Source organism: Vespa mandarinia, chromosome 12 (genome assembly GCF_050613455.1).
Source record: "Vespa mandarinia isolate Hongniang chromosome 12, ASM5061345v1, whole genome shotgun sequence".
NCBI classification, from domain to species: domain Eukaryota; kingdom Metazoa; phylum Arthropoda; class Insecta; order Hymenoptera; family Vespidae; genus Vespa; species Vespa mandarinia.
The window spans coordinates 4667501-4682500 of NC_140821.1; the positions used below are offsets into that span (position 1 = coordinate 4667501).

At 25.9% G+C, this 15000-nt stretch overlaps 1 protein-coding gene across 1 annotated transcript in view; it reads left to right on the plus strand.

The window, feature by feature from the left end:
• Positions 1-15000, plus strand: part of Cow (Proteoglycan Cow) — a 153744-nt gene that overhangs the window by 80224 nt on the left and 58520 nt on the right. Inside the window, exon 2 of the mRNA XM_035883989.2 lies at positions 12090-12147. Within this exon, the coding sequence (XP_035739882.1) occupies positions 12090-12147 (58 nt within the window). The remainder of the gene's footprint in view (positions 1-12089; positions 12148-15000) is intronic.

Below are 15000 nucleotides of genomic sequence, written 5' to 3' on the forward strand. Positions count from 1 at the left end.
TTTGTGATTAGAAAAATGTATGATATAAAAGTCATATAAATATACATTATTTTCGAACAGGTTTTAAACGTGTGTTTAAATGTGTGAGAGAAAGACAGAAAGAGATAGTGGTGAGAGAAAGGGAGAAAGGGATTTCGGATCTGAGTGAGAGATAAAAGAAATAGAATGAGAAACGAAAAGAGAAAGAGATGGTGATAGAGATAGTAACAAGGAAAACAAGAGCGTATCCATTTTTTCATATAAACAGCACGTACGTCTTATTTACATGTATCTACGTGGAAAATCGTACTTGAAATCTCATTCGTTTCTATCCTTCTTCTTCTCGAAACTCTAAAGAGAAGGCATTAGAGTAAGAAAAACATAGAGAGAAAATGAAAGAGAGAGAGAGAGAGAGAGAGAGAGAGAGAGAGAGAGAGAGAGAGAGAGAGAAGATAGTAAAAAAAAAGGAAAGTAATACACGTTGCACAGAAGACAGATACAGAGAGAAATAGAGAGATAGAGATAGAAATAGAAATAGAGCAACGTTATTCCATACGTTCTCAACGGGTGCTGTTGCTATTATACATGTTGTGGTTGTACATATATATGTATGTATGTATGTATGTATTACTGGTGCATCGGACGCGTTTATCCGTGTGTGCAAGGAACGCGGAATATGTTTTACGAGCCACGCGTTATTACATCACGTATGCGTAAATGCGCACCCGTGCGGAATTCACGATCCGATATGGACGAACGCTTCTCTGACCGTTTCTCTTGTATATCTTTTGTATACGTATGCACACACCGTGTGTGTGTGTGTGTATGCATGATATGTCTGTTTATGTCTGTATTTATACATATATATATGTGTGTATATGTGCATAATTATTACGCACGTAACTCAGATTTTCATAGGATTTCGACGCTTAACACGTTGAGTACTCAAGTGATTTTGCATAAATCAATGGGCTTTCGTTCTTTTATGTTTTTGTAATTTTTTCGTTTTTTTTTTTTTCTGTTCTTGTTTTTGTTTTTCTTATTCTTTTTATCTTTTTTTTTTGGGAGAAAGGATTGAGAAACGACAAAGATAAAAGTAAATATTTGTTTTCTAATGTTTTAAATATAATTTTTGGTTTCTTTCTTTTCCCTTTTTTTTTTTTTTTTTTTTTTTATTTTTTTCTTTTCTTTTTTCCTCTTTATTAGTTTCATTTGCAAATTTTACGAAAAGAAACTCTGACACACGAGAAATTAGGAATTATGAAAAGGATTTATTTTATAGGGTGTAATATTTTTCGGTTGTGTTACGAAATAATATTAAAAATTATATAATATTATGTTTTGTTTGTATTTTATATATATATATATACTTTTTTCCTTTATAATATTTCGTTTTATTAAATTAATTTACATCTATAATTATTCCGCTTATCATAATTATACCATGTCATAATTATTACCGTAATTATGATTATACACTAATATATTAAATTTATTTTTTCCCTTCATCTTTCTGTATCTTCAATGTAATTTTCTTTATATATTTACATATTATATTTTCATGAAATACGATTAACAAATAATTAACGATATGTCAATGAATATATCTAAATAAATAATAAACGTGACAAAATTAATTGTGTATTTAATAATTTATTAAATGATCTCGATTGGTATTAATAAAACAAAATCAATCAACTTCAAGATCATTTTCATCGATTCTTTCTTTTTAAGATACTTAAGTGTACTACGTACTTACTTATCTTGCACGAAGTTAAAGTGACAAAAATGATCGATACGTTTTGAAGAGATCTCAAGAATTATCTGATAAGGAGCTAAATTACCTATGATTTATTTAACCAGGCTAACTTAAGATAGAAAGAAAGATAGAGGAAGAAAGAGTGAGAGAGTGAGAGAGAGAGAGAGAGAGAAAGAGAGAGAGAGAGAGAGAGAGAGAGAGAGAGAGAGAAATAAATGGTACAATGTGGTTAACAAAAAATCGTCTCAAGAGAAAATGCGTTAGAAGTGCAGTTAGGAGAGTTGGGGGAGGGTTTGAGAGAGGAAGGGCCAAAGGGCGGGAGGCGGGAGGAGAGGGAAAGGTGATGGATGATCGAGAAAGTTTCGACTCTAAGGTAATTTCAGTGGAACGACTTTTATCGGTGTTATCAGAGAACGATCTTTCTCATATCTTCTCACTTCCTATCTTCCTTCTCTCTCTCTCTCTCTCTCTCTCTCTCTCTCTCTCTCTCTCTCTCTCTCTCTTTCTCTCTCTATCTCTATCTCTTTTTCTTTCTTTTTCTTTCTCATATATTGTATTTCTTTCTTTCCTTCATTCTCGTTGATGCGAAACGTTATTACCATCAACGTGACCATTTACGGTGTAGGTGTCATCTTTTTCATATATATGTGTAATATATATATATATATATAAATTTTTTTTTCGTTTATTGAAGAAAATAAAATTCTCGTTCGTAATATGGTTACGTGTACGTACGTATGTATGTATATATATATCTATACATGTATGATATAATTTAAGTTTCGAAGGGCGCATCTTGCGGAGAAAGTTTACGAGAACATGGAAAATAAATAGTTTATACCGAGATCTTTTTTAGATTTTTCTTTTTCTTTTTCTCAAAATAAAAGGTTAGTTTCAGAAATTTATTATTTTTTTTTTTTTTTTTTTTTTTGCTTATATATTTGTCATATTTTATATATTTTTAGCGAGTATATTTAAATCTAATGGCAATGATAATAATGTCAATAATGATTAATGTAAGTAAATATATTATAAATCTTTTGTATTTTTCTTTTTCTTTTATTTATTTATTTATTTTTTTTTTTTCTTTAAGTGAATTGTAGTTATATCTATTTATTATAAAATTGATAACAGAAAAAAATATATATATAGAGTATTATATAATATATATTTATTAGTATATTATATTTTGTAAAATATAATATAATATACTACATATATATATATATATATATATATATATATATATATATAATTATATTATATTAATAATAAGTAAAATATATATAGATTTGAAAAAAAAAAAAATATTGAAATATAAATTAATAATTGATACTTTTCGACGATAAAATAAAATAAAATAAAAGTTTAAACATTAAGGGAGTATATTATAGTATAATTTATATAAATATTTCTAATATATCATATTATATTATATATTATAATTATACTATGCTAATTATCAAGCATTGTAATTTTTTTTTTATCTTTAAACATATTAATAGTAAATATTCTAGTACTATTGGGAGGTTTAAATCATTCGATAAATTAATTTAAAAAAGGTCGAATAAATATAGTGAATTTTTTGTTGCTTGATTTGTTCTCTTCTTACGTTGGTTATATGCGGAACGAAAAGCGGAAGGAAAAAAAGTAGAAAAGAAATATGGACGTCGATAATCTGATTTACGTTCGATGACCTTATCGAGGTCGAAGGAAGATCGGCTTCCGCGAACCTAGAGATATATCCGGGAGTATTCGTTCCTCTCGATGGTCTAAGCGGCGCAACCAACTATGTACGTCCCTGAGGTAATACATTTTATAGCGGACTGCGACATTTCTAGCCAATTCGGTCCACGACGATGACCTCGACTTCTATTCGGTTAGTTTCGAGGGTTAGCTTGTAGCTAACGGCTACGTGATGATCCTCTAAACTTTATTCGATAAAATATCGATTTTCGTTCATACAATTCTTGCGAAAAGTTTAATCGGTTAATACATCATTTTTCTTTTCTTCTTTTATATATATATATATACATATATATACACGTATACACACACATATTTTCAGACATTTTAAATAAATCTTTGTTTTTTTATTTTTTTTTTTTTTTTTTTTGGAAATACAAGGAAAGGTTCGAATATTTCATTCGCTTGAGAGACAACGTTTATTCAAGTTGTTCGAATTGTCGTCAAAATAATTCGACTTTTTAATGAATGATTCTTTTGTTGGAAATCTAAAAAGGGGAAAAAAAAAGAAAAAAAAAATAGAAGTTATGAAAATTATAATCTATAACGTACTGCTGGAGAATAAATATTATTAAAAAGAACGAATAATATTGCATTCGCGATTTTTTTTCTCTTCTTTTTATTTACTTTTGTTCTTTTCTTTTTTTTTTTTTTTTTTTTTTTTTTTCTTAAACATTAATACATTAAAATTATAAAACGACATGTGCGTTTAAACTCTTACAGATTTTATATGCTATCGTCGAATTTTTCAATGTCGCCTGAATGTTCGAAGGATAAAAAAATAAAAAAAATAAAAAAACAGGAAATCACTGTAAAAAAAATATTGTAAAAGTACAATAGGAAAAGAACTGTAGAAGAGATATAAAGAAACTAATAAAACTAGAAATTGTAACGTAATTTTAATATCTACGTTAAATCTTTCGTAATTAAAATCAGTATGATATTACTTTCAGAAGGATATAACGATCGAACGTTCGTTTCTATCCTTTCATATCCAACGTTAATTGCTCGTTACCTCGAGATATTCTACGTACGATTTAGGATTAACGATGCCGACGTGGCGATTTATAATTGGAAATATCAAAGCTTGTATTTCATAGCATCCATGCTACAAAATGTCGGATGGACGCAAAAGCAAATATTTGCTCACTCTCAGCCGATATTCGCTTTTACGGAAGAGAATATTGATCAGACATTTTGTTCGCCAAAGGATTATTTAGGATTCTATAATAAAACAAAAAAAGGTAAAAAACAAAAAAAGAGAAAGAGAGATGTTTTCTATTATTACAAATATTATATTTTATGATCTTTTTAAATATACTATTTATGTGTACTCTTTGCAACCATAGTAATATAGATTTGTATCTTTTTATTCTTTTTTTTTTCTTTCTCTCTCTCTCTTTCTATTCTATTTATCCATTCATCTTTAGAAAAAAAGAATAATAATTATTATTATTATTTTTATTATTATTATTATTATCTTTTTATTCTTTTTTTTTTCTCTCTCTCTTTCTATTCTATTTATCCATTCATCTTTAGAAAAAAAGAATAATAATTATTGTTATTATTTTTATTATTATTATTATTAACATAAAAAAATTTTTTTGTATACACTTTCTATATCTTCTCGTTTAAACATAATAAAATAAATATGTAATTTTTGATCCTTCTTTTCAATTTACTCGATTTATCTTTTTTTTTTTCTTTTTCTTCCTTTTAGGAGGAAAACAACAATAATAATAATAGTAATAATAATAATTATTATTATTATTAATAATTATATTATTATTATTAATATTAATTATTATTATCAATTATTATTATTATCAATTTGTTCGATCGATCAAACTTCATATAATTAATTTTGATGTTTTGATAGAAAATTTACCATAAAATACACACACACACACACATATATTATATCTAATTTTAAATCTAAAATTCAAGAAAATTTGATATTTTCAATTTTTTATTTCAATTATTTAAATATCACACATTTCGATATAATTATTAACATAGTTATCTAAAAATAATAAATATAAAAGAATACGAGAAAAAATGTCTGTAACTTAAAGCATGAAATAAAAAGGTAATATTACTGATTGGATTAATATTCATGTAGATAGGAGCTTTTCTGAAAATAATTTTTTGAAAAAGAGAAAGGAAGAGAAAGAGAGAGAGAGAGAGAGAGAGAGAGAAAAGAAAGAGAGCATTAAGTGAATAGAATTTCTTTTTACGAGTAAATTAAATATTTTTAAATATTCATCCGAACCATTTAAAAGAGAAAAGAAAAAAAAACAGAAAAAGTCTACTATAATTACATAATTATCTAAAAATAATATAAGAAACGTTTTAAATAAAATGTCTAATTTATTTTATGTTAACGTATAAAATAAAAAGATAAAACATTTATACATTTAGGTTATTTGCTATAAAATTTATAAGAGAGAAAGATAGAGATAGATAGGTAAATAAATAGATAGAGAAGGGGAGAGAGAGAGAGAGAGAGAGAGAGAGAGAGAGAGAGAGAGAGAGGGAGAGAGAGAGAGAGAGAGAGAGAGAGGGAGAGAGAGAGAGAGAGAGAGAATCATTATAATGCAGAAAACGTAAATGTTAAACGACAAGATATTATAAAAATAAAAAATAAAAATAAAAAAAAAAAAGAAAAAGAAAAGCATGCATGGTTATCACATGTCCGATCGATCAATCATGTAATGCGAATCTCATTTTCAAAAGTAGTCAGGCTCTCTGCTCAGATAGTCGGTTCAGTCAGCAGGCAGACCAGGTAGGACTAGCTCGCGTGAATTGCAAAAGGACGAGAAAGATTTGGGTTAATCGTTTGCAGATCCTCCTCCTTCGCTTGCAACAACTCTCAAGGGCTACCACGAAACTGCATTGAAATTTAGCCAAGGACTTTTAAGTTAACTCAAAATTGCTTCGATGCCTTTCAAACTAGCAGAAAATTTCTATTCGCCGTGTTCTTCGTCTATTTTTATGTTATATATATACACACACACACGCACATACATAATTACGTGTTATTTATGTTTCGTTATTATACATATTGATTGTCCGAAAATTATTCGTCTTTGAATTATAAAAATTAATAGAAATTATTTCCTTTAGGTTTTTTCTTATCTGTATGTATATATATATATATATATATTTTTTTTCTTTTTTTTTTTTTTCTTTTTTTTTTTTTAGACGTCACAGAATTTTTTACGAGAATATTAAACACAAATTTTTTTCCTTTTAATTATAATAACATTCATATTTATATTTATATTTTCTGAGTTTTAAATTTATATTTCAAATATAAATTTAAGATTTACTAAAAAGGAAAAGGAAAAAAAAAAAGAAAAAAAAATGGAAACACATTTTGATAGTAAATAAAAAAGAAGAAAATCATTAGTTAATTCGTCCTCTTCGATCTTACAAACACGTTAATACGTTTGATAAATCATGATCTAATATTTTGTTTGTTTCAATGTTATCTTTTTTATTTATTTTCATGAAAATAAAATTATTATACAAAGAGAGTTTTAAACATAAATTGTAAAGTATTGAAAACAAATAATCATTGCAATGTAATATATTAAAATGAAATTCGATAAATATTGATATTGAAATAATACGTACGTATACACTCTTTAAACAAAAATAAATCAAAAAATTTTTTCACGATAAAAAATTATTATTTCATGATCATTAATCAATTATCATTGTTACCTACAATAAATATTTATACGTATATGTATACTATCAAAGAAAATAAATGACATTAAATTGTCATAACAAATATCATTACATTTCATTTCAGATCAATGATCTATTAATACCAAATGTAATGCATTAGATTAATAGACAATTTTCAGTTTGAAAAGTAAATTTGAATTTAATTTTCGTTTCCTTTTCATCGATTCAATCGTTTTTGTAGAATCTATTCGTTAATGGAAGTGTAGGGGGTTAGTCGGCACGTAGACACGTACACGTATTTATATAGAGCACTCGACGAAAAACGTGGATAGGAATAAAAATCGTCAGTTAAAAAATATACCCCTCCCCCTACCTCCTTTACTATCTCTTCTAATTTTTCACATCTTCTCCTTCGTATTTTTTTTTCTTCTTATTTTTTTTATTTATTTATTTATTTATTTATTTATTTATTTATTTGATTTAACTTTTTTTTTTTATTTATTTATATTTTTTTTTCTTTTTTTTTTTTTTTTTTTTTTTTTTTTTTAATCTTGGAAGTAGGCTATACCATTACGAAAAGCAATTTCGAAAATTTCAAACGGTGCCATTGCCAACGACGAATAATTTACATGCGACGTACATCGATAGGAGTGACGGGTCATACCGGTTTGGAGTAATTGAATAACGAACGATATGTGCATCTCAACGTATACGTAGATATGAGTATGTGTGTGTATATACATATATACATATATATATATATATATATAGTATATATGTATTTATGTATATATATATAAAAACAGCCAATTTCGAGGAGGAATAGTAATCTCGCTAATACTTCAAAGGACTGTCAGAATTTATTTAAAAGGTATAATCAAATAAGCTGGAATCAATAAAATCGATAAAATTAGAATTTATTAAAAAGATATTAAGGAAATATATAAAAATGATCCATCGTATGTGCGTGCTTATACGGGTTTGTACTTATTATTTTTATTTTTCTCTACGTAACTATGTATATATAATATATAGTTTATATATATATATATATAAACACGAAGTTTTTATTTCAATCTCCATTTTCTTTGTTTCGTTTTTATAGTAGTTTGTTAAGTTTCTTTTTTCAAGTCGATAAATTGCATGTTGGTGAAGGCCGAAAATTGGTCGCTTTTAAAAAGAGAGAGAGAGAGAGAGAGAGAGAGAGAAAGAGAGTAAAAGAGAATGATTAAAGTATTTTTATGGTGTATTTTATTTTCAGAACCATGAATATATATTTTATTTAATATCTTTAAAACTAGAAATAATCCTAGTTATTGCCAGTTTGTCAAGCAGTTTAAAAGTGAACTTCTCGAAAAGGTTTATAAAACGTGTATCGTTGTTCCGAAAGAAAGAAAGAAAGAAATAAATACACATAGATGGATAGACAGATAGATAAAGGGAGAGAAGGAGAGAGAGAGAGAGAGAGAATAAAAAAAGTAAAAACGTTTCTCTCGAATTTCTCGACGCGTTAAATTTTCATTTGGAATTCTTTTATATATATATATATATATATTCTTTTTTTTTTTTTACTACACACGAAGAGAAGCTAGGTTTACGCTTTGTAACGGCATCGATCGATGACACCCGGCACAGGACTCTCTCTTGTTTTTTTCCTCTTTCTCTCTCTCTCTCTCTCTCTCTCTCTCTTTCTTTTATTTCCTCTTTTTTTTCCCTCTCTTATACCTCTCCACGTCGTTGCATCGTGCAATTTTTCTTGCAACGATGCACATTTCGTTCGACGCGATAAAAAATGCAGCTTTGTAGGGAGCTCGTTTGGGGTTGCGTTGAGAATATCTGTATATACATGTACGTATGTATTAAAGAGAGAGAGAGAGAAAGAGAGAGGGAGAGAGGTAGGGAGAGAGAGAGAAAGAGAGAGTTAGATATAAAAAGAAAACAAGGGGATTGTTCAAGAAAAAGAGAGAATATATGTCCCAGAACAAAGTGATATGTGTATTCATATTCCGTCGTTCGAAGAAGAAAAAAAAAAGAAAAAAAGAAAAAAAAAAGAAAGAAATGAAAAAAAAAAGAAAGAAATGAAAAAAGAAATTCATTCGTTGTCCTTAATTCGTGGCCTCCAGTCTGTTTTGCCCGTAGGAAATCCTTTGGTTCGTGTTTGCTTAACACTGCAATGCGATCGAATGAATCGGTCAAAGGGCATATTACGGAGGATGTGCAATCGTTATTTTTAGAAAAACTTTGATATATAGATAGACACGTATAACTTGGCCCTGAAACCATACTATTCGATATATGAATATATCGATCGGAATATGAAATGACTTGAATAGGATATGACGTCAGAGTTTCAGATTCGATAATGAAACATACCCTGTGTTAACATACTCGACGTACTGTCAACAATTATTTTTAAGTATCTATTTTAAGGTACATACATGAGATTTAATTTTATATGTACTTATCTATCGCAAAAAAAAAAAAGAAATAAAAATAAAAAAAAAAAAAAAAATAAAAAGAGAACAAAACTAATTTAAAATTGTTAAACTAATTAATATTATTATCATATATGTATATATATCATACATCAATGTTGTACGTGTTTGTGTGTGTGTATATCAATATATCAATAATATCAAATATTTGGATATATAAAACGTTATATATTTTATTTTATTATTTTAGTATTAATATAATAATATTATTTTATTAATCCTTACTAATATAATTAATACTATATATGGTATTAATAAAATATTAATTATAATAATAATTATTGTTCTATCATAATATCATAATATTCTATTATATTATCTTCCTAAATGCTTAAAAAAAAAAAAAAAAAAAAAAAATGAAATAAGATATTAAGTAGAAAAAAATATATAATAAGAATAATAATAATAAAAATAATTCAAGCCAGTTATTTTGATTGATTGATTAATCCATTGTTAATATATATATGCATATATATATATGATCTCTTATCTTTTGTATTTATTATATTTGTTGTATACTTCTCTCTCTTTTTTTTCTACTTCTTCTTTCTTTTCTTTCCTTTTCTTTTCTTTTCACCTTAACTTTATTAAACAAACTCCGTGCAAAGAGAGATCTTTCATTTCGATCTACTTTAACTCTGGTCACTGACCTACATTTCAAGCCGTTTCCCATGGGTATTTTAGATGTGTTATCCACGAATTGCTGCAAACTGCCACATGAACTATCACGCGAGGCTACTTCACCTTCGTTCCGCTCTCTCTCTCTCTCTCTCTCTCTTCTCTCTTTCTCCCTCTTTCTCCCTCTTTCTCCCTCTTTCTCCCTCTATCCCTCTCTCTTCAATTTTCTCGCTCGGTGGCTAGCTCTTTCTCTTCAATTTTCTCGCTCGATTCACAAGCCTTCTCTTTTTTCTTTTTATCTTTTTTCTTTTTCTTCTTTTTTTTTTTCCTCTTTTTTTTCCTCTCTTTTCCTTCTCTAAGCCTAGTAAGTACGTATCTATCCGTTTCTTTTTCTTTTCTTTCTTTTTTTTTTTTTTCTTTTTTTTTTTTATTATTCTTCTCTCCTCTTTTTTTCCTACGATGACCTCGGCCTGAACTTCGAGCGAGAAACACCGTGCTCCAATTTAAACTTCCTATTCGAAATTTTATACGATAGACATGCGATCGTTTGTCACGTTCTACGTTCTGCCCTTAGCTACGATGGATTCTCTTGATTTGTTTCCTAAAACGGATCTATCGATTCTATTCGAATGATTATATGATAAGCTCGATAAGACAGAATCTTTTTATGATCGTTCAGTTTGCATTCGAAGCTTTATTGCTTTTATTTTATTGTAATATATAACGTTAATTATTGTCGTTCACGGTCTAAAAGATAATCATTATTGTTGATTATTAATTGTTGAACTTAAATTGTACTGTCAATGTCAAGTATTAAAAAATTATTCTAACGTATAGTTTCTTCTGCAAATTTATACAATTGAGAATTAATTATTCAGATATTTGTAAATATCGTATATTCAATTGTTGTTTATCTATATCAGTGATATTAGAATTTTTTTTTCTTTCTTGTTTTTTTATTAAATTAATGATACATATTCAGTTTGATTTATCTACATAAACAATATTAGAATATTTTATTAAAAATTTCGATATCGAATGTTGATTAAAAACTTAATACAAACGATATTGAAGATAATGAATTTCTTGTTTTCTTTTTTCCTTCTTCTTCTTCTTCTTCTTCTTCTTCTTCTTCTTCTTCTTCTTCTTCTTCTTCTTCTTCTTCTTCTTCTTTCTCTTCTTTTTCTTCTTTTCTCTTTCTTTTAGAATTCGCGCTGAATACTAATGGTAGATAAAAAGGTTGTAGAGATTTAAGAAAGGTCGTGTTAGATTAATTTTTGCAGATAAAATTACTAGTTCTTTTTTTTCTTTCTTTCTTTCTTTCTTTCTTTTTTTTTTCTTTATATTTTCTTTTTGTTTTTGTTATTCTTATTTTTCTCTTGTCTATCTTTATTTTTTATAATTTTAACGAAGAAAAACCAGCAACTATTTTCTCTTTTCTTAAGTTGCCCTTACCTTTTCCAACTCTTCATGAACGGCCCTATGTAATTTAGCGAACGTCATCTACCTCAGGCTTGTTAAACTTTATATCTACCTCGGTATAGTTAATTTTTTGAACGAAGACTCGGATAATCTTTCTAACCTAGAATAACCAACCCCCGTGCCGCTGCTGCTGCTGCTGCTGCTACTGCTGCTGTTTCTCACCGTACACGCTTTTTATATTTTTATACGAAGACGTAATACCATCGTAATTTAAAAAAGAAAGAAAGGAAAAGAAAAAGAGAAAGAGCAAAAAAGAACCGAGTAGGTATATTACTTCTTTTACTGATCTTGTACTTTGTCTTTTTTTTTTCCAGGATGATACCCGTATAATGAAGGTTGGAGATAAGAAGAGATGGATACACGACCCGAACAGTAAGTTTTCTAGCTAGTAGTGAGTTAATTGATCAAAATGAAATTATTATCTCTATACTGTCATTTATCTTCATCTATTCTTTTCTTTTTTTTCTTCTCTCCTTCTTCTTTTTTCTTTTTTCTTTTTTACTAATTCAATTTATAAATTTTGATTGACTACTTTAATATCTTTAATTTATATATTTTGAATTAATAAGTTTTAAATAATTATACTTAACAAAATTATTTTGATTATTATCCATTTAGATATATTTTATTAAAATAATCAATGTACATAATTATAATATATACAATATTTTAATTATTAATAATATTTTCGTATATTAGTAAAATAAATAAAGAAAAAATAAATTTTTATAGAAATTTGATATATATATATATATATATATATATATATATACTGAATCACCTTGAATAACTTCGTACTTCTTAGAGATATTGAGGAACTTTGTTAACAAAAGTTGTAAACAATACAGGAGAAGGGCGGGGAGGCGGTACATAATAATACATAATCATTTTTTGTATAAGTGGTCACGTAAAGTACATGTAAAGGTTAATTGATTTTTTCTTTTTTTTTTTTTTTTTTTTTTTTTTTTTTTTTTTTAATAAGATCATACGTTTTTAATTGCATTGGTCGATGGAGTTCGACACTCTCCATAAAAAGATATTAACTCATGTATTCCTAAAAAAAAAAAATTATTAATTTAGGTGCTATATTAATTTAAATATTTTTAAGAAAAATCCATATAAAGATTCAATTTTATTTATTAACCTGAAAAATGTCTTTCAGGTTATTGATCCTTCAATTTTGTTATATTATCGACTATTAATACATCTTCTGTTTTTTATTTTAAATAAACAAATTAAAATTCACGTGATCATAATAAAAATTGAAATGATTTCATTGTAGTAATGTCCTTATTACGAAAGGAAACAAACAAAAAATCAATTTAAAAAATTTTATTTACAAAATTGATTTTATTATAACGATATTATTGCAATATTTAAATAAATAAAGAATAAATTACATTTGAAAATGGTATTTGTTTCAAGTCTTTACGACTTTCCATTCCGAAATTTCAATTTCAATTGAAAGAAAAATTTCAATTGAAAAAATTATTAACAAAATCGATTTTATTATACCAATATTATTGAATTATTTAATAATAAATAAAAGAAATAATACTCTTGAAAATGGTGTTTGTATCAAGTTTCTACTCTTTTTCGTTCCGAAGATATCGCCATCGAAAGATTTTCATTCATAATTTCTATACTACAGCTGTTTATAGTAATAGTAGTAATTTCTCAAAATTTATGTAGGTTAGTGTGTCACCGAACCATATTGAATGAAATTATATATGTCACTATATCAATGCAAATATCTTCTGTTTATACAGGAATATCTTCGGATCTAAAAGTCGTAGAAACTTGAATCAAACGCCATTTTAAAGGGCAGAATTTTCTTTATTTTTTAAACTTCTTGTTAATAATTAATTAACAATTTGTTATAAATAATTATTATAAACAAATTCTTAAGAAGTAAAATAATATTATTTTGATAACCAAACATTCAAATTACGATCGATTTGTAAAATTATATAAATTAATAAATTATAAAAAAATAATTTTTTTTTACCGAAGAAATATTTTTTTTTTTGGATTATTAATAACAACGTATTTCATTTACATGAGAATATCTCCATTAAAAGCCATAGAGACTTGAGTCAAACAACATTTTAAAGTGCAGAATTTTCTTTATATTTCCTTTAACATATTGTTAATAATTAATTAACAATTTGTTACAAATTATTTGTCATAAATCAAATTCTTATGAAATAAACTTATCTTCTTTCACCAATCAAAAATTCTGATTGCGACCAATTTGCAAAATTATATTATAATACATTATTATTATTATTATTATTATTATTATTATTATTATTATTATTATTATTATTATTATTATTATTATTATTATTATTATTATTATTATTATTATTATTATTATTATTATTGTATAGATTATATTATGTTAAATTATATTATTATATAAATTAATAAATTCTAAATAAATTATTTTTTTATCGAAGAAACAATTCTTTTTAACATCATTAATAATCACATTTATCATTTGCATGGGAATATCTTTGGTGTTAAAACTCATAGAGACTTGAAACAAATATTTAAAATAAACCGTACAGTAAACACTAGTTTAACTATTAAAGTAAGCGCTTAGTAATAAATATAATTTATAATAATATTTTTTCGATATATACGTGGGTTTATACATTTTTTATATTGAATATCGAGCTGCGACAACCAGTGCAATCAGGAACATACCATTAAAAAAAAAAAAAAACACATACATAATTGATTTTCATACATCTCACACGCATCCAACTGTAAAAAAATAATTGCTGTAATATTATGGTCTCGTGTGTACCGTACGGGTTTTTTTTTTTTTTTCAAAATTTCTCGATTTCTATAAAAATATCAAATATTTTCAAGATAATTAAAATTATTATAAATATTATTAATATATAAACTTTTATTATTTATATAAAAACTTTTTTCTTTCTTTCTTTCTTTCCTTCTTTTTCCTTTTTCTTTTTTTTCTTTTTTGCAATTTTGTAATTTATAATTTTCATTTAAATTCATGAATATTATTACGTTTATTATACATATTTGTACATAAATTTTCTTAATATAATTAATATATGCATATATATATTTATCATATGTAAAATAACATTTGTTCACAATAATTATTCTCAATAATTGTTCTCATTAATGTAAACATAATTGTTAAGTCTTTGTTCATAAAAGATTACGATATTACATAAAATTTTCAAT